The 18359-nt window shown below is 51.0% G+C and overlaps 7 protein-coding genes across 7 annotated transcripts; 6 read left to right on the top strand and 1 right to left on the bottom strand.

The window, feature by feature from the left end:
- Positions 1 to 146: 146 nt before the first annotated feature.
- L3040_002334 (60S ribosomal protein eL34) lies at positions 147 to 910 on the top strand (the record flags this gene model as incomplete). The annotated part of the gene is made up of 4 exons (XM_007289767.1): positions 147 to 184; positions 313 to 398; positions 455 to 492; positions 728 to 910. 4 exons carry the CDS (start codon positions 147 to 149, stop codon positions 908 to 910), a joined length of 345 nt encoding a protein of 114 aa, XP_007289829.1.
- Positions 911 to 1740: 830 nt separating this feature from the next.
- Positions 1741 to 3592, top strand: L3040_002333 (uncharacterized protein; the record flags this gene model as incomplete). The annotated part of the gene is made up of 3 exons (XM_007289768.2): positions 1741 to 2095; positions 2144 to 2995; positions 3042 to 3592. 3 exons carry the CDS (start codon positions 1741 to 1743, stop codon positions 3590 to 3592), a joined length of 1758 nt encoding a protein of 585 aa, XP_007289830.2.
- Positions 3593 to 6559: 2967 nt separating this feature from the next.
- Positions 6560 to 7085, top strand: L3040_002332 (uncharacterized protein; the record flags this gene model as incomplete). Its single annotated transcript, XM_007289769.2, has 3 exons — positions 6560 to 6711; positions 6763 to 6816; positions 6872 to 7085. 3 exons carry the CDS (start codon positions 6560 to 6562, stop codon positions 7083 to 7085), a joined length of 420 nt encoding a protein of 139 aa, XP_007289831.2.
- A 41-nt stretch (positions 7086 to 7126) lies between these two features.
- Positions 7127 to 8276, top strand: L3040_002331 (uncharacterized protein; the record flags this gene model as incomplete). The annotated part of the gene is made up of 3 exons (XM_007289770.1): positions 7127 to 7274; positions 7374 to 7816; positions 7893 to 8276. 3 exons carry the CDS (start codon positions 7127 to 7129, stop codon positions 8274 to 8276), a joined length of 975 nt encoding a protein of 324 aa, XP_007289832.1.
- A 1405-nt stretch (positions 8277 to 9681) lies between these two features.
- On the top strand, positions 9682 to 10958 carry L3040_002330 (uncharacterized protein; the record flags this gene model as incomplete). The annotated part of the gene is made up of 2 exons (XM_007289771.2): positions 9682 to 9930; positions 9987 to 10958. The coding sequence occupies 2 exons, from the start codon at positions 9682 to 9684 to the stop codon at positions 10956 to 10958; spliced, it is 1221 nt and encodes a 406-aa protein (XP_007289833.2).
- Positions 10959 to 13029: 2071 nt separating this feature from the next.
- Positions 13030 to 14572, bottom strand: L3040_002329 (uncharacterized protein; the record flags this gene model as incomplete). Its single annotated transcript, XM_007289772.1, has 4 exons — positions 13030 to 13614; positions 13700 to 13969; positions 14030 to 14200; positions 14279 to 14572. 4 exons carry the CDS (start codon positions 14570 to 14572, stop codon positions 13030 to 13032), a joined length of 1320 nt encoding a protein of 439 aa, XP_007289834.1.
- A 2007-nt stretch (positions 14573 to 16579) lies between these two features.
- L3040_002328 (uncharacterized protein) lies at positions 16580 to 17510 on the top strand (the record flags this gene model as incomplete). The annotated part of the gene is made up of 3 exons (XM_007289773.1): positions 16580 to 16735; positions 16829 to 17104; positions 17187 to 17510. The coding sequence occupies 3 exons, from the start codon at positions 16580 to 16582 to the stop codon at positions 17508 to 17510; spliced, it is 756 nt and encodes a 251-aa protein (XP_007289835.1).
- Between the last annotated feature and the right edge of the window lie 849 nt (positions 17511 to 18359).

Raw genomic sequence — 18359 nt, 5'->3', positions numbered from 1 at the left:
TTTAGCGCGATGCAGGGATGTCAAGTTCACGTGATACAAAGCTGCACTAACACAATTAAGCGATTCACACAAGAAAGATTTTGGGTTAAACATCACGACGACACGACGAATTACGCACGACAACCCCATCGACAATTACCGCCAAAATGTCGTCCAACAGATTGATTTACAGACGCCGCAACCCGTAAGTTTCTGCGAGAAAGTGCAGATGGCCGAGAAACAAAGCCCATGCGCAAAGCCTCGCCCCAATGAACGAATTGGATACATTGCGAGGTGAATTTGAGAGGAGTCTCTTCTGACATGCCGCCCCAGATACAACACCAAGTCCAACAAGGTTCGCGTTGTGAAGACCCCAGGAGGAAGCTTGAGATACTTGCACATCAAGAAGGCCGGCACAGGTATGTCTTACCCTTGGACAAAATTTTGCGGAGAACGATTTACTAACAGAATCCAGCCCCTAAGTGTGGAGACTGCGGAATTAAGTTGCCAGGAGTACGTGAACCAGAATTCGCCGTTTGAAGATGGGATACAACTGAAGTGGGAGTTGGAAATGTGTACCGGGGGCGGGCAGGCCAGGCGACCTTAGTTTCAGTCGCATCGGTGGCAGAGAGCATATGCTCAACGAAACTCCATGGGAGCCGGCCATCGTCACTATTCGAGGGAATCCATTCGTCACATTTCGGAGGTCAACAAGGAAGTTTCAGAGGCTAACACCATTTTGCAACAGATCCCAGCTCTCCGACCCCGCGAATACTCGCAAATCTCCCGCCCAAAGAAGACCGTTCAGCGTGCCTATGGAGGATCGAGATGTGCCAACTGTGTCCGGGATCGAATTGTTCGTGCTTTCTTGATTGAGGAGCAGAAGATCGTCAAGAAGGTGCTCAAGGAGTCTCAACAAAAGAAGCGTTAAAGGGTGAGATATTGATCCGGTTGCTTTGGGGTGTTCGATTGGGCAGGCTTGCATGGACTCAGCGGGGAAATAGCTGTATACCAGGGCTTCCTCAAACTATGAAGACTTGATTGCCAACATTAAGCGAAATGCCACCCGGCCTCGTGTTTTGGGTACGTGATTGAGGAGTCTACCAAATGAGGTGTTGGAAAAGAAGTTTTCGATTTCAAAGACTCCCAAGCTCAAGGAATTCATCCACATCACTTTCTTGAAAAGAGCACCAAATCCGATCGTACATTATCTGTATTTAGCATCGGAAACCCGTTCCATACTACTTGCTCCTAGACAGCCAAGGGCTGCTCTCTCTGTGGTTACTTACCTAGCCTCTAAACACATTAAGTCTGCGAACTAGGCCTTGAGAGATCCGAGGCAAAATGCGACGCGGTGCTCCAAGGAAATGGATCTGTGGAGAGGAAATCTGCGGATCAGAGAATCAGACTTTCTGGATGTACGAAATCAGACAGATCAAATGTTTTGGAAGAGGTAGTACGTACTGAGTGAGTGCCCTTGCGTACGGAATACAGTAGAGACAGACCATGTAGGAGGTCAACCGCAGCCGACTCGTGATGCTTATCGTGCCGATAAGCAAGCTGCGCCATGCGTTTTCGTTCCTCGTGCCCTTCACGTCAACTAGGACAAGGAACCTGGGTCGGTCATGTCTCTCTCGTCTCCGTTCTACCTGAGCGCTCACTACATATAGTTTTCCTCTGATCCAAGAGGATTAGATTTCCCAAATGCAAATCTGAAAGACGTTTCACAATCCAAACATACACCACTACACTACTACCACCATGGCGCCCGCCGAACCTTTGTTTGCGGGCAATAGAAGAGACTCCTCTCTACACTCCGAAGAGCGCGCTGCAGACGAAGACACAGCTCTACTAGGAAACACCCACAAGACTTCATCCTCATCCCGGAATCGAGTTAGGTTCTGGCGCGAAGTTGGGCTGTTTACATGGGCTTTGATAGCTACAGCTGCTGTTATCGTTCTTGCGGTCTACACACAACACCAATCTTACATTCATGATGGCAAGGGACAGTCACAACCCAGCAAACCAACTGGGAAGCGCAACTTGATTTTCATGGTGTCAGATGGTATGGGGCCTGCGAGTCTGTCCATGACCAGGTCGTTTCGGCAGTTTCGAGGTATGCCTCCCAAGCTTCGATGATTGAAACCACTTACTGACGGTGTAGATGGCGTCCCTATCGACGACACTCTCGTTCTTGATCAACATTTTATCGGCTCCTCTCGCACACGCTCTAGTAGCAGTCTAGTTACTGATTCGGCCGCTGGCGCAACTGCATTCTCCTGCGGACTAAAGAGCTACAATGGGGCTATATCTATGCTACCCGATTATACGCCCTGCGGTACTGTTTTGGAAGCTGCAAAGAAGGCGGGCTATCTCACCGGATTGGTCGTGACAACAGATATCACAGATGCTACACCTGCTTGTTTCGCTTCCCATGTCAAGATGAGAATGGAGCAAGATTTGATCGCGCAACAGGAAGTAGGGGAACATCCCCTTGGACGGGTCGTCGACCTCATGCTTGGCGGTGGTCGATGCCATTTCCTCCCAAATACTTCCGAGGGTGGATGTAGAGCTGACGACAGAGATATCACCAAGCTGGCGCAGGATGAATTCGGGTGGAGCTACATTGACAGTCGTGGAGATTTTGACGATCTGGACTTGGGGAACAATGTCAAGCTCCCTCTCCTGGGCCTTTTCGCCGACAGAGACATCCCATTCGATCTTGATCGACGAAACATGAACGATGTCTATCCCTCGCTTGACGAAATGGCACGAACAGCATTGAAGGCACTCGAACTTGCAACCGCAGACAGCGACAAGGGGTTCTTTTTGATGATAGAGGGAAGTAGAATCGATCACGCAGGCCACGGAAACGATCCCGCTGCACAGGTCAACGAGGTTCTCGCTTATGATGTAGCTTTTTCATCTGTCATTGAATTTATCGAGAGGTCAGAGAATGCCGGTGTCTTGGTTGCAACATCTGACCACGAGACCGGTGGCCTCTCAGTAGCCAGACGTAAGTTCTAGATACGTATCCTCAGTGAATAAACTGACATCTGTAGAAATAAACCCTGCGTACCCCGAATATAAATGGTTTCCCGAAGTTCTCGCCAATGCCTCACACTCATCAGAGTATCTAGCTGGACAGCTGAACTCATACATTGCTGAATTTGGCAAGACTGACAAGCTCGAAAAGTATATCAGTGAAAACCTAGTACGAAAGGGCCTGGGGATCACAGACCTCAGCAAGCAGGAGCTGCAATCTCTTATTGATAATCCGCTGCTCAGCTTTTACATTTTCGCGGACATGATCAGTCGGCGTGCCCAAATCGGATGGTCAACTCATGGCCATACCGCGGTGGATGTTAACATATATGGAACGGCCGGCTCAGAAGGTTTGCACGGCAATCACGAGAACACCGAAATAGGAGAATTTCTCCGAAACTACCTGGACCTTGATGTTCAGGCCATCACCGACGAGCTAGTTGGGAAGTTGGATACTTTCAGCATCCCAGACAGTGGCAAAGTAAGCTGGACTGGACGGACGCCCAGCGAGGAAGACATTGAAACTGCATTGGATCACTTTCAATCTGTTAAGGAGATGATGCCTTGAAAAAGAGGTGGCTTGCTTTTGAATTTCGATGATTAAATTCGTGGCGCCTGTACGTTGAGAAATACCCTAACGTTCCTCTTAATTGTACTATTCTCCTGCCTGAAAGTCATCAATGCAGAATACTCTGCCTTCCTATGATGTTGGACAACGACTGCAGGTGTTCCGGAGGTCACACAACGACACTTCGTTGACCTGGCATCAAACCACTGCGCTCTATTCTCTCAGGATCCCTCGCTTAGCCAGGGGTAACTTCAGTTCTACTCCAAGACTCATTCACACTCAGCGCACTATGTTTGTGCCGCCTATCCACCAGTTTGCAGAATCTACTATCTCTCTCTCCTCGACAGTCACTCCCAGCACGCTCACACCCCCAATGCCATTGATTCGCTACCTTCCCTCCCGCATCTCACAGCTCACGAGTCACAGCACAATCACCTCTCCGCCATCACGCCCTTCGTCTCCACCCCCTCGCAACAAATTGGAATCATGTGTGAAAACCATGTCGTTCGTTCGGCGATCAGATGGGGAAGACAAAGCGATCAGGTTTGTGATGCTCCAACGCAGTAGCGACTCATCCCCGGTGGGTGCGACGCATGTTAGCCACGTCCGAGGCCTGGGGACCTCATATGACCAGCCGTTCTCTGCTTCTACTGGATGGGAGGGAGCATCTGAGAGGATAAGAGAAGAGTTTGAAGGGGGCCGTAATACTTGTACTTGTACCTTTACTTGCCTTTGCACTTATTTCCTCGAGACTGTCGCTCCACCTCCGAATTCGCTATCACGCTTCACGTCTGGAAAAGCGATCCTTGCAGACAGACGTCTTATCGATCTCAACTGAAGTAGCTCTGGCTTGCCCTCTGCCACCGTACGTACGTTCGTCTGTCCGTCCAGCGCAGGAAGAATCAAGGACACACTATTATCGCTCGCTTTAAAGCCTAATCCTTCAGAGGCTGGGCAGAGAGAGAGAGAGAGAGAGAGAGAGAGAGAGAGAGAGAGAGAGAGAGAGAGGAATGTGTCAGTACCAGCTCCGCCAGTCCCCTTGCGGCCACCAAATCCTGCTCGCGGACGCCAGCTGCCACCTCATCTACGCCCAGCTGCAGCGCATTACAAACCCCAGGGAGCAGGCCCACCTCCTCCCCTTCCACTTGCCGACGCAGTGCGAGCCGAACCGGCACAACGTCCATCGGCTACGGTACAGTGCGTCGGAGTTCTGCGGCCGCTGGGAGTGTAGAAACAATGCGCGATTTGGAGAGCGGTGCGGGACGAGGTATGTTACGTCCTCCTCCTTGCCTTTTGTACCTTACTTACAGGTTCCATTTGAAATGTTTCTTTTTACGGCGGTTGCGATTGGATTGAATTGGATTGGGAGTAGAAGGTTGGGAGGTGGTTTTGAGATTCGGAATTTGAAACTGACTGACTGACTGTTTGTTGTTGGATAGGGACGCCCGGTATGGCCCTGGGAGTGAGAGGATTGGTGTGGGATGGAGAAGGCATCGAGAATTGGAGAACTGGGAAGTCGTGTGATTGGATGCCACTAGGTTTCCCGTCCAATGCATGAGAAGAAGGACTTGCCCTCTTTGAAGACGAGTGTCCGGCGTTGGCGCCTGGGTGGCTGGAAACAGCGTGGGCCTAGACATATAACAATACAATATGCCCCCGCGGATGCGCCAAACATGCGTTTCAGTTCTTCCTACTTACTAAGCAGCACATGAAAATCGGTAGGAAGAGGTGCTATACGTCAAATAAGTATATGAAAAGGCACTCACCTCTTGGTTCCTGACGATCAATGCTTATATGCTTCGTCAGTAACTTACCCTTTGTCAAATTTCGGATGGCATCTTTGCCACCCTCATACTCGCAAATGCCCTCACCAAGCTCGCTTTCAGCGAAGTCTATGAAAATGCCAGACGGGGCGTAGATGATGCTGAATTAACGCACAGCCAGCCAGCCAGCCAGCCAGCCTGGTGTAACTGTCCAAGAAGATCCAAGATCCTCAAGGAAGTTGGAAACGCTTCAACCACCTACCTACTAATAGTGGGGGGAGTGAGTTTGGATCTGATACCTCTTTCTCTCCTTAAAATTGTGCGAATTGTAATGAACGTCCCTCGAAAGGTATTCTCTGTCGCGGAGTCTGGAGTCGGTGCGCTGACCGCGAGTGAACCTGCGTGCGGGCTCTCTTGATTAATCGACGGAAGCCAGGCAAGCGAAATGTGAATTAAGAAAAAAAATCCCGGTTTTCAGTCGCGTGTATCTTGATAGTTATCTGACGCTTTAACAATAATGATGAGATGATTCGGTGTATTTGCAAAGGTATTGATTTATTACCGGTTACTCTCGCCTACTCTGAGGAAGGGGGCCCCAGAACTCGCGAGGTCAATTCTTACTTCCGTAGACTTCTTCCGTAGAAAGTATTCGATCTAGAGAAAACCATTCTGACATTTTCATGATCCTTTCCGAGCCAGAGACAGAGACAGAGACAGAGACTGCTTGATGTTGAGGTGCCTAACGTAACGCACAGCTCCACTTCGGGAAGATCCTCAATGAAGGCTCTAGCCGGCCACCTATATTTAGAAATGATCTCCAATCTTCTGCCGGCTCTTTTTCCAAGCCTGGGCCCAGACAGCAGGCCCAATGCTGAGGAAATCTGCACGGAGTGCATGAGTGCATGTCACTCTCCAAAGGAGATGTTGCGCGATCCGACTGCTCAGCGCTGCGGGAGGGGCCTCTGCTCCACAGTTGTTTTCCTCATTTCAAGAGCTGGTCCTGCCATTGCCTCTTCTGAGAGAGCGAAGGAATGGACAGGAGTTGTCACAGCTGGACCAGCTGGACATTCAGATTCCTCTTTGCCTGTGCCTTTTAATCATGCCGGCCATATAAAAACTCGTCTGCAGATATCCTGATGATCTAGATAATCCACAGAGCCACCTCGACCTTCTTTTTGCTAGGCTAGTACGACAAAAAGCGACCATGGCTGTCCCGGATGTAGAGCAGCCTCAGCAAATGGAAACCATCTCCCCCAGGGCTACAGGAGCAAACGGAGAGATGACAGGTGGCGGGCGGCGGAACATTGATGAATCGTTGAGATATGATTGGAATGGCGAGAACGACCCAAGGAATCCGTAAGTACACGCTCGAGCTTTGCGATGGATAGATCATGGCTAACGGCCAAGGTTCAACTGGTCGCTGTTCTTGAAATGGAGACTGACGGTAGCGGTTCTCATCGTGTAAGGCGACCCCCGTGCTGTCGGTAATGAAGTCCCTACACTGACATTGAGGCAGCTCCATTCTGCTCGGTCTGCCTGCTGGTGCGTATGGTGCTGGAAACGCAGAGATGGCTCGCTTGTTCAACGTTGCCAACGACGACTTTCCCTATCTCTTCTTCGCAACCACTTCCTGGAACGTGGGAGCCTCTATCTTCCCACTTATCTTGGTCCCTCTCACGGAGAGCTCTGGACGAATTCCCGGCTATTTTGGCGCCTACATCGCCTTCTAGTCTTCCTCGTACCATGTGGCTTGGGTCAAAACTTTGAAACGATGGTTATCAGGCGATTCTTTGGCGGAGGAGTCTCGTCCGTGGCGATCAACATCTTCGGACGTCTGAAAGGGACCTCAGCAACGCAGTCTTCCCATGTCATTTTCGGTACCACTTCAGTGTTAGGCATTGCGCAAGGCCCATTGATCGGTGGAGCAATCACTCATCACATTTCTTTTAGGTGGATCGATTGGGTTCTTTTGATCTCCATCGGCCCCCTTCTACCGGTCTTCTGATTCCTCCTGGTAGAGACGCGAGGCGACAATATCCTGTCACACAAAGCCCAGAAATGGCGCAAGGAGCACCCCAATGCTGAGCCTCGCTTTGCCGCAGAAGAGATCGACCGACCATCCCTCGCCACTCGGTTAGCGATATCCTTCAAGCGACCTATTAAGATGCTCTTCACCCAATGGGTTGTGTTCTCGCCAACCCTCTGGGTCTCATTCGCGTGGGGTCTGCTCTTCCTCCTCCAGTCCTCGGTTCCGCAGACCTTTGGCAAGACATATGGCTTTGGCCTCTACCCGACCGATCTCGTCCAGCTCGCGTTGTCGGTCGGAGCCTTGGTGGCTACCCTGATCAGCCCTATCCAAGATCACCTCTATCTCGAATCGGCGAAGAAATCGAAGAATGGAAAGACGATTCCCGAATCAAGACTCTACTCGAGTGTTCCTGGCAGTCTCCTGTTCACAGCAGTAAGCATTTCCCCGTCCTTCCCCCTCCCCCCTTCCCGGCTTGTCTTCTTAGCGACTAACACATATCCGCCTCCAGGACATATTCTGGTATGGCTGGGCCAACTACCCACATGTCCACTGGATGGTGCCCACGATCGGCATCGTGCTCGTCGGCCTCGGCATCTTCAGCATCTACCTGGCCGTCGTCAATTACCTGACGGACAGCTACGAGAAGTATGCGGCCTTCGCGCTTTCGGCCGCCTCGCTCGGCCGCAACGTCTCCGGCGCCTTCCTGCCCCTGGCCTCGCCGGCCCTGTACACCAACCTCGGCTTCCAGTGGGGGAGCAACCTGCTGGGGTGCGTCGCCCTGGCGCTGAGCTTGGGGCCTGTGTACCTGATCTGGAAGGGGGAGGCGATTGGGAAGCGGAGCCCGTTCATGAAGGAGTCGAAGTTTAGCCCGGAGGAGCCGAAGAAACGGTAGGGCCTGCTCTTAGGGACGGGGAGGGGGGAGGAAGAGAGAGAGCGCCTACGAGGCACTTTCAAAGCGACATTTTTGATTTTTGTAACTTTTTAAATAATTAATGTTCATCATGATGAATTATGTTTCTAATGATACAGAAGATATTATACCATTTTGAAAAATTGGTCCGTTTTTATTGACGGGACGGGTTCCGATATTGCGAAATCAAGTTTTTACATATCGGGTTGTCATTGCGCTTAAAATTTGGGGGGTTTTTTCCCTTTGAGAAATCAAAAATTGATATGTAAAAGTCGATTTGCAATTCGGTAATATTTGATAGGCGATGGTAGTGCGCATCCAAGGGAACGTGTGACTGAGTGAAGCCGACACCTTGCTTTATTATGCTAGCAATGAGTAGTAAGGAAGGATCTGGGTATAGGATCGACAGCTACTGAAATCGAGAGGCTGTAAGAGTACATACGGATACAACATGACATGGACGATTTAGCGAGGCTCTCCGCTATGTCTATGTTGACCTCGTCCGAGCACGAGAGATGCGCAGGTGGCTTTTTCTATTGATCCAGGGAGGGTGAGAGAAAAAGGGGCGTGGAATGAGTCAAAGGGCAGATCGAGATGGATTAAGTACTGAGGGATATATAAACACATGATAAGGGAAGAAGTAAGAAAAATGGGATCAAAGGAGTTCAATATAAACAAACTCAGAGCAACGCATGAATAGGAAATGGTCATCAGAGGTCAGTAAGGGAGAAGAATGCATGGTTCAACTTGGGCTGAGATACTGACCCACCCTGCCTCAACGTGACTCTAATCACATGATATATATAACTCGGCTCCGTAATCTACAACTAACCGCCTTCCTGCTTGCTGCAACTCGATTTCACGTTTCTGCCGCAATCAATCCAATCCAGTCGTTCCGTTATCATTGACAGTATTCCAGACTCCACGGTCCTCCCTGGCGTTGTACAGTTTCAGGGCCTCGCCCCGGGCTGACAAAGGAGTCACAGGACTGGACAGGCACGATCGATCATTGCTTCAGGAGTCTAGAACATCCTCCGTACCTGCTCGGTACCGCTGATCTAGGTCTCAAACCCCCCCCCCCTCTCCAACCTGAACCTCACTTCATCTTTCGTCGATCACCAGCACCAGATACAATACATGATGCGGGCCACGACCCAGCAAACCCGCGAAGACGATTCACGCCCTTGATTCAGAGAACCGACTTGATCAGGACTGTTATTCAAGGTGGCTGCATCGAGCTGAAGAAGAGGAGACTAGAAGTCACCGAACGCCTAACATCCGGCCACCCTCTTTCTCGGGATCTCACTGTCGCTACGAAACCCCGTCATATAATAAAATACAGATCCATAATTCCCCCTTCCCCGGGATCCCCTCGACATCACCAATGATGGCCGACACCCAAAACTCTGGTACCTCCACGATGGAGGAACCAACGCAGCCGCGCCCTATACCTCCTCCGCGCTCATCTCTCCGTATCCCTCCGCCCTCGCAGCCTCTTCATTCGAGCTCTGTGAACCGAATTCGGAATTCACACCTCAATCTCGAAAGCTTCTCGCCCGTCAACCAAAACGGCAGTTACGAGTTCGATCGTGTTCTGAAGAGTGGATACGTGCAAAAGCGGACGAGGAAGACCAAGGTCAGCCTAGGCAGAGCTATATAGCAGCAGGAGATCCCTACTAACAAGACTTGTAGGCTTGGAAGTCCATATACCTCGTTCTGCGACCCAATTACCTCTCCATATACCGAGACCAGAAAGAGGACAAGCTGCGACATAAGATACACCTCTCCGACCTGACTGCAGTGGCCTTCCTCAAAGACCCCAAGCAGAAGCGCGAAAATGTCTTTGGACTCTTCTCGCCCTCTAGAAATTATCACCTGGAAGCCACGTCAAGAAAGGATGCTCAGGAGTGGGTTGATCTCATTAGGACAGAAGCTCGTATTGAAGAGGAAGAGGAAGAGATGATGCTCCAAAGCCCCGTCGGATACGCAACAGGTACATACAGCGGATTTGAGCGCAACATGCAACAACAGCATGAGCAGCGTCTCCACGAAGAGCGTCTAGGCTCCTCCTCCCCCGAGCCTAGCGATGCCATAACTCGTACCAATACCTTCGGCCCCTCCTCCTACCGCAGACCGTCACATACAATGGAGTATTCAGGAAACGAGATATCAGACTTTTCTGACGTGGACATACCACGTGCATGCGGCGAGGCTTCCGTCTCCGTCTCTGAAGATGCGCTGGCTGTGAAACCTCCACAGACGAGACCAATGCTCGACGCCCGCAACCCCAGTCAGCTCAGCGGATTCAACGTCGAGCAGGAGCCAGAGCGGGTGGTTTGGCAGGGCTACCTCCTCTACCTCAAATCCGTCCGTGGCGTGCGTCAGTGGAAAGACTACTGGATCGTGGTCCGGCCCAGAATGATCACTATGTACAAGAGCGATGCCGAGTACTCTCCCATCCTGATCATAGATTTGGTGAATGTGATCAACGCGGTGGAAATCGACCCGCTGAGTAAGACGAAGGTACACTGTTTGCAAGTCATTACCGAGGAGAAGAGCTACAAGTTTTGTGCACGGAATGAGGAGACGTTGGATTCTAGCCTGGGGGCGCTGAAGAGCTTGCTGGCGCGGAGGAAGGAGGGGGAGGGCAAGAGAGTGCGGTAGTTGATAATGATGGTTCGGAAATTGGGTGTGCGGGAGTTTGATATCATGAAGGGAAGAACGAGTATCGGCATTGACCGGGCCTGTGTAACGGGATGGATGGATAGATTGGGGGATCAAGGGCGAGGGAGAGCGAGCGAGCGAGCGTGCTTGGCCGGCTGATGGCTCCCCTCTGGCTGCTGACGTCTTATGAGATTATGATTCTGTAAATGTAATACTGTTATGTTATGCATGATTCTTCCTTCTACTCAGTACTTCTTTTCTTTTCCTGGCGAGGAATTAGGGGGGCCTACCTCTCTACCTGCCTGCCTGCCTACCTTCCTTCCTGCCTTCCCTCATTTTTTCTCATACGGTCATAGGTATGTATGTCCCTAACCTCAGCTCGGTGTTTTCATCTTCCTCTCCTCTTTCCTAACCCAGCCTTGCCTAGCCTAGCCTACCTACCTACGTTGCTTAGGTACCTACCTACCTAACTACCTTTCTCTCTCTCTCTCTCTCTCTCTCTCTCTCTCCCCCTCACACACACACACACACACCGAAGTGAACAGACAAAAGAACTAAGGCAGGTGAGGTAAGGTAGCTAAGCTAAGCTAAGGTAAGCTAAGCTAAGGTAGCTAAGCTAAGCTAAGGTAAGCTAAGCTAAGGTAAACTAAGCTAAGCTAAGGTAAAGGAATGGAATTAACTAACCAACTAACCAACTAACTAACTAACTAACTAACCAACTAACCAACTAACTAACCAACCCTACCACCCCCTAGAGAATTAATCATACATACCTATGCATATACATGTTATAATAGGATACCGGTACTGTTCACCGAGGAACGGAGGGGGGTTCTTGGGTATTGTATTGCGGAGGCGGGAGGGGATGGGGATGGGGATGGGGATGGGGGAATTTTACGTGTTTGTGTGTATGTATATGTATGGTCAAGGGAGAGGGGGAGAGAGAGAGGTAGAGAAGAGGGGAAGGGGGGGGAGAGAGAGGGGGGGGGGGGGGGGGGGCAGGGGAGAGGGAAATGTAAAGATGTAGATGTATGTTCATCTATGGATCTATGATATCTTCGGTGGTTGGTTTTTGATGGTGAGATAGATAGAGTGGAGTGGAGTGGCTAGGTCAATAATGTGGTGGCGGGAAGGGGGTGGCAGTAAGTCAGCGAGTCACCATCGGTGTCTATACCGGTAGCAGAGATACGTTGTTTTTTTCCCACGTTACATTTTTTCATTTCCCCATTTCTTATTGGCGGGGTTCCATGTGCTAGGCAGGTACAAGCAAGTAAGCAAAGCAGCAGCCAGAATCCAAGCCTCAAGCCCCCAAGCCCCAAGCCAGAGAAAGAAAGCTAGCTAGCGAGCTAGATAGATAGACCAGGTAGGTATCCATCTGCAATCATTCCTTTCGTTCATTCGATCAGCACCTCCCTTCCCCACACGGCATTTGCAGAAAACCATTCAATCATTCAAGACTGAATGATCTGATCGCCCTCTCCCTTCCTTCACCAAGCACCAATCATCCCTCATTCAACCAGTCAAGGCCAAATAAAGACTGTCGCTCCTCCCTAACTCCAAGATAAAAAGAAGCATTCTCCGTCGCAAAACTCCTTTCGTAGCTGGTATCGTCCCCCATTGTGCTCATCTCGTTCGTGATTGCGTGGGGTGGGCGAAGGCACAGTTTGAAAAAAAGAGAAGACCTCGAACTTCCTCGAACTCCAAGCAGTTGAAGAAAGGGAAAGAAGAGAGACTCGACAGAGATCTGGAGCTGGGAATAGTAGAGTAGAGTAGAGAGCATAGAAAAGCAGAAACAGAACATGTGTAACGTTGCGTCGTCGGGTCCAGGAATCGTGACCGTATTCTTAGGTGAGAAGAGCCCGACTCCAGAGAATAAGGTCTGCGTGCCAGATTAGTAAGTGTACTGATTGGTAGTGTGTTTGAGGGTGAGAGGAGAGATTTTTCATATAAAGAAAACACTGTTTCCTCATGACCTTATGGTCGGTAGGAAAGATACATTGATAATCATGAACGCATAGATTATTCTGTACAGTAGATGGGGGAGATGGAGATGAGTGCTGCTTACCAAAGCTCAGTGCTGCATGATAACATCCGCGACATGCATCTCAACACCTTCTTCAGTAACAGCAACGCCTTCCATCACATCCAAAGGCTCGCTACCAAAGTCACCGAACTGCTCGCTTAGCTCCATGGGAGTCAGAGGGGCTGGAGTGGTATCCATGTCAAGCTCCATGGGGTTTAGAGCGGCTGGGGTGGTGTTCATGTCGAGCTCCATTGGTGTTGGTGATGCCACTGTGGCTGTAGTGGTAGCGAGGGAGTGACGACGGTTGGCATTAAGCCAGGACAAGCGGGCTGCACTTGGCTGACGGATATTGACCGGTGCGTTGACTTTGACGGCAAACGGACGGGCTGAAGCCGCGGCGCGACGAAGGGGTGTGGTGCTAGCGGGTGGGAGCATCAGGCCCTGCTGGCTGCTGACTGCTTTGGGAGTAGGTGGTCGAGCGGCGGACTCATGTTGTTTCTCTGTGGCGAAGATACCGAGGCCGATGCTGCCAGGACGGCGCTTGACGATGCCCCGGGGCTTGCTGTTGGGACTGGTTCTTGGTCTGGGAGGCAGAGTTCGGGGAGGGGTTTTTTGACCTTGGCGAGCTGGGTGCTGCAGAGAGGATTAGCAACGGTCCGCAGCAATTTTCCCAGGTGGTACTTGCAGAAGGGTTTGGTCTCAAGCCAAGGTTGCTGACATGCTTGACCAGTGAGACCGGACGCGCCTTGCGCAAGTGGAATCCGAAACCCGTGATGGCGGTAGGAGGGATATCGTTGCGGGCAATGCCGTTCAGGCTAAGGAAACTACGCTCTTGGAAGTTGGGGCGGCAAGTATGGCAGACTTTGAATTGACACTCGCCATCGCGGAGAGGCAACCATGGCTTCATATCAGGCTGCTCGACGCCGTCTTGAAGATCAGGGAAGAACTTTGGGTCGGCGTAGTTGGCGTGCGTAAGGACATCAAGGAGCTACGGGGGGTTTGTCAGTGATGCTCTGCTAGGGAATGAAGGGGGCCGAAAGCGACTTACATGGGTTCTCTGGCGGAGGATTTTGTGCAGTTGCTCGCCAGTGTACCCCTTGAGCTCCTTCTCACTGATCTCTGTCAAGACACTCGAAGGACGCATCCTCGCAGCGGCACTCCTGCTGCGCGGATTGTGAGCCATCCCCTTGAAGAGGTCGCACAATTCGTCGAGCTTGTCCTGTCACCATTGTCAACATTCATCCATCTTCACAGGATGCTCAGGAGTTAGGAGCCAGAGCGCGAGCGCAGTACGGACCTCGACGCCGGCCTCGATGTCTCTCTCCAAGAGCAACTCCCGATCCTGCGTGCATCTGTAAATCCAGCCCAAGCTGCCTCTGCGGACACAGACAGCGCAGCGAAACTCTTGGGTGAAGATGCGAGTACAGGTCAGGTGGGTGCAGGAGCCATTGCCGCCATTCTTGTGATGGAGGTGGTAGATTCCCGCGCCATCACCACCGGTAGTAGAGCGTACGGAAGAGCTTACGGTCGCGCGTCTCATGTGCAGAGGGTAGATAGCCGCTCCACTCGCGGCGAGCTCAAGAGGCGTCATGTTGACTGAGCTTGAGTTTGTGGAGCTTGAGTTTGTGGTTATGGTTGAGCTTGAGCTTGAGCTTGAGTTTGTGATTGAGATTGCGAATTGAGAGGGTGGAATCAAGGTGTTGAGAAGACGGGGTTGCGATAGAACGCGGTGTTGGGTTTGAATATGGGGTTGTGATGAGGGAACAGAGGAGAGGAAGTTGAAGAGGAGAAAATGAGATTTTACATGGGAGAAATCTTTTATAGTGTGGCGAGCTAAGCTAGTTCGCTTCCTCATGCCCTATAGGTTGAAGGTGAATGTGATGCTAACAAAAAAAAGAATTTGAAGGTGAAAGTGAAGCCCAAAAAAAGTGAATTATCTGGACGAGAGGCAGAACTGACCTGACCCAGCCCTTGAATGGCGTCGGGGATTTAAGCGAAGGTCCGGCGCCGCATCGATCCGACCAGAGTTTTATACTATAGGAATATGAGATTGGCTGCACACTGAAAAGGATGTTTTCGACTTTTGATGGTATCATATTTCGAGGGGCTCAAGGACTCCAAGGTCAAGTCCTCCGAGGCTTTGGTAAGGTTCTCGAACGACCGTGGATATTCATGACCTCGCTCGGCGGGAAGTCCCGTCCATCTGGAGAGGGAGAGACAGTGAGATGCTTCTATTGCATTCGACATCTGGCCGACCTTTGACGCTGGTAAGGCACTTTCTCTCACCTTCAAGCTGGAAGAGGGAAGCTGGAAGGTGCGGATCAGGACCGGGAATCGCTAAGTAAGATCGAAAATCTCGTCTTACTTCTGTTGGACGATCCTCATGTTGGCTAAGAAATAGTACGGGAGATTCAGCAGCGTAGGGGAAAAGTTGTGGCAATAATACATGACATACACTTTAACCTGCATCAGAGCGATATAGAAGAGTGTGTGGTGACTGGCATCCTCCCATTCTCTCGATAGCGTAGGCAGGATAAGATGATATACGAGTTCAAGCAGGCAATCAAAAGACAGATAGATATTGGACTCGCAAGCAATGCAGACAGTTGATAAGATTAAGAAGCATGCAAACCCGACAGAGCTACGACGTTTACACCTTTACGTAGGCTTAGCTCACCTCGTCTCAAACCTCTAGGTATGTTTTCATTCAGTTATAGCTTGCTGTTATCCATTCAAGTCTAGGCCGAACCATCCTGTGTTGTCGTCAGCGGTCAATCAATGCATGAAGATATATCTCTGCAGCACGAAAAGCAGCCACGTTAGACAGGGAGCACATCGTAAAGGTCGAGAAGCTATTACAAATAGCAAAAGCTATACGATGTCTTTGAAAGCCGAGATGAAGCCTAGAGTGGCCCAAATAGCTATACGTACATATATGCTCTTCCCTTCCTCTCGTGGCTCCGGCGGATACATAGACGTGACAAGCCAACCCGACCCGCCGTGCTGTTGAGTAACAACCACTTCAGAGCTCCGAGTGACCATACTCCTTCTCTCTCCCTCTCCCGTCCCGTTTCGATTGTTGCTGTTGCTGCTGTTGTTGCTGTTATTGTTACTCAGATCTCGACGCCACGTACATTCAAACGGAGCCTCGATATCCCTGTCTCCATAACGCTCCGTCCAAGCCCGCCGCCCGATATCTGCAATCAACCCAATTCAACTCCACCTCGCTGTCTACCACGGACATCGCAATTGCGCATCCCTCTATAGCTGCGCATCAATACCCGGCTCACCGACAAGAGCAATTGCATTCGAAGAACAGCATAGGTGTGTCCGATCCCCAATTCCCAACTCTTCCTCGTCCAAAAACTGGCCCCCTTCGAACCCGGCCCAGGCGCATCCCAGCTTGTGTCGCGCATACCTCGGCCCTGGGTTGTAAACATTGGGCAACGAAAGCTCAACAACGATAAAAAATCAAAAGCACAATTGCGCCATCTCTCGTCAGCTTTTGAGCATTGCGCTGACCAGTCTTCGCAGCAGCGCTGAAAACCCCCTCTCCCACCCCCCTCCCCCCCTCCCTTACCCTCCGAATCGCTTCACTATGTCGGTCAAGTTCGAGAAGGATACGATCAAGCAGACCAGCGGCGTTGCCGCGGCGCTGCCCGCGATGAAGTCCATCAGGCACGAACTCGCAGACGAGATCGGTACGGCGTTGACCGGAGGCAAGAGCAGTGTTGGACAGAAGGGCTACCTGGCGGTACGTGATTGACGATGGATCTCTCCGTTGATAAAAAAGAGAGATCGGTTTGGAAAAACGAAACGTTTGCTGACGACCCCCGGAAAACACCAGGCGTACCTGAAGCAGCTGCAGACGAATCCGCTCCGCACCAAGATGTTGACGTCTGGCACGCTCTCCGCCTTGCAGGAGCTCCTGGCCTCGTGGATCGCGAAGGATATCACCAAGGGCGGCGGCTACTTCACCATCCGCGTACCCAAGATGGCAGCATACGGAGCCTTCATCAGCGCGCCGCTGGGCCACTTCCTCATCAGTGTCCTCCAGAAGGTCTTTGCAGGCCGCACGAGCTTGAAAGCCAAGGTCCTCCAGATCCTGTTCAGCAATTTGATTGTACGTGCTATCTATCATAACTACCCCCTTTCCCCCCCAAAACCATCCACGACAGTCACTAAACAGAAGAACAACCCTCCAGATCGCACCCATCCAGAACAGCGTCTACCTGATCTCCATGGCGCTCATCGCCGGGGCCAAGACCTTCCACCAAGTGCTCGCCACCTGGAAAGCCGGCTTCTTCCCCGTCATGAAGGTCAGCTGGGTCACGTCGCCCCTGGCCCTGGCCTTCGCCCAGAAGTTCCTCCCCGAGCACACCTGGGTGCCCTTCTTCAACATCCTGGCCTTCTTCATCGGCACCTACGTCAACTCGGTCACCAAGAAGAAGCGCCTCGCTGCCCTCCGCAAGAGGCACTTTGACGAGAACCGGAGAACCGACGAGGGCTACGGCGGCCCAAAGTACTAGATACCTAGAGTGTGGAAAGAAAGAGCGGCCTAACACGGATGGAATGGATGGATGGATAATCGGGGGAGGGGGGATTTTTCTTTGTTTTTATTTTATGGCCTTGCAGCAACTTTTCCTGCAAACTTTTTCCCCTCGTATGTATTCCGACCCAGGCGTTCTAGGTTACGCAGATATAGGGACGGGCAACATCGATCACCAAAAAATGACTTGCTCCTTTTTTTTTTCCTCCTTTTTTTTCTTTTTCTTTTTTTTTCTTTTCTTTTCTTTTCTGTTCTTCATCTCCCCCTTCCCGAGTCGAGAATGTAGTTTCGGTTGGATACGGTACCTACCTACGGTAGTCCATGCGCCGCGCCGCCTCTCTGCCTTAGTCCACATCTCCAACGGCTAACGGCTGCTAACTGAACTGGAACTGGCACGTTGCGTTGCGTTGCACAGACGTTTGATGCTTTGATGCTTTGATGCTTTGATGCTTTGATGCTCCGGCTCCCCGCTGCGGTGTGTGCGATGCGCGCATCTGAATAGGTCACGTCACGTCAAGATAAATAACGAAAGTGAACGGAGAGAGGATGTTATTGTTATTATTGTTATTGGTCTGTAAGTACCGGTACCGGTACACACAGCACGGGAGGTGAACACCACACCACACCACACCACACCCTCCCTCGTCCTCGTCTTGGTGGGGTTTCCAATTTCCGAAATTCATATGTTTTTATTTTTTCTTTTTCTTTTCTCCTTTTTTTTTTTCTTTTCTCTTTTCTTTTTCTTTTCTTTCCTTACAGGAAGGACATGTCCTACTTGGACAGCTACGTACGGTACCTACTTAGCTCCATGTCGCACTCTTACTACAGT

The sequence above is a fragment of the Drepanopeziza brunnea genome, assembly GCF_022702325.1.
Source record: "Drepanopeziza brunnea f. sp. 'multigermtubi' strain 214-2 chromosome Unknown ctg3, whole genome shotgun sequence".
Lineage (NCBI taxonomy): Eukaryota > Fungi > Ascomycota > Leotiomycetes > Helotiales > Drepanopezizaceae > Drepanopeziza > Drepanopeziza brunnea.
The sequence above is the reverse complement of the archived record's forward strand: the minus strand, read 5'-3'. Positions and strand labels throughout refer to the sequence as shown.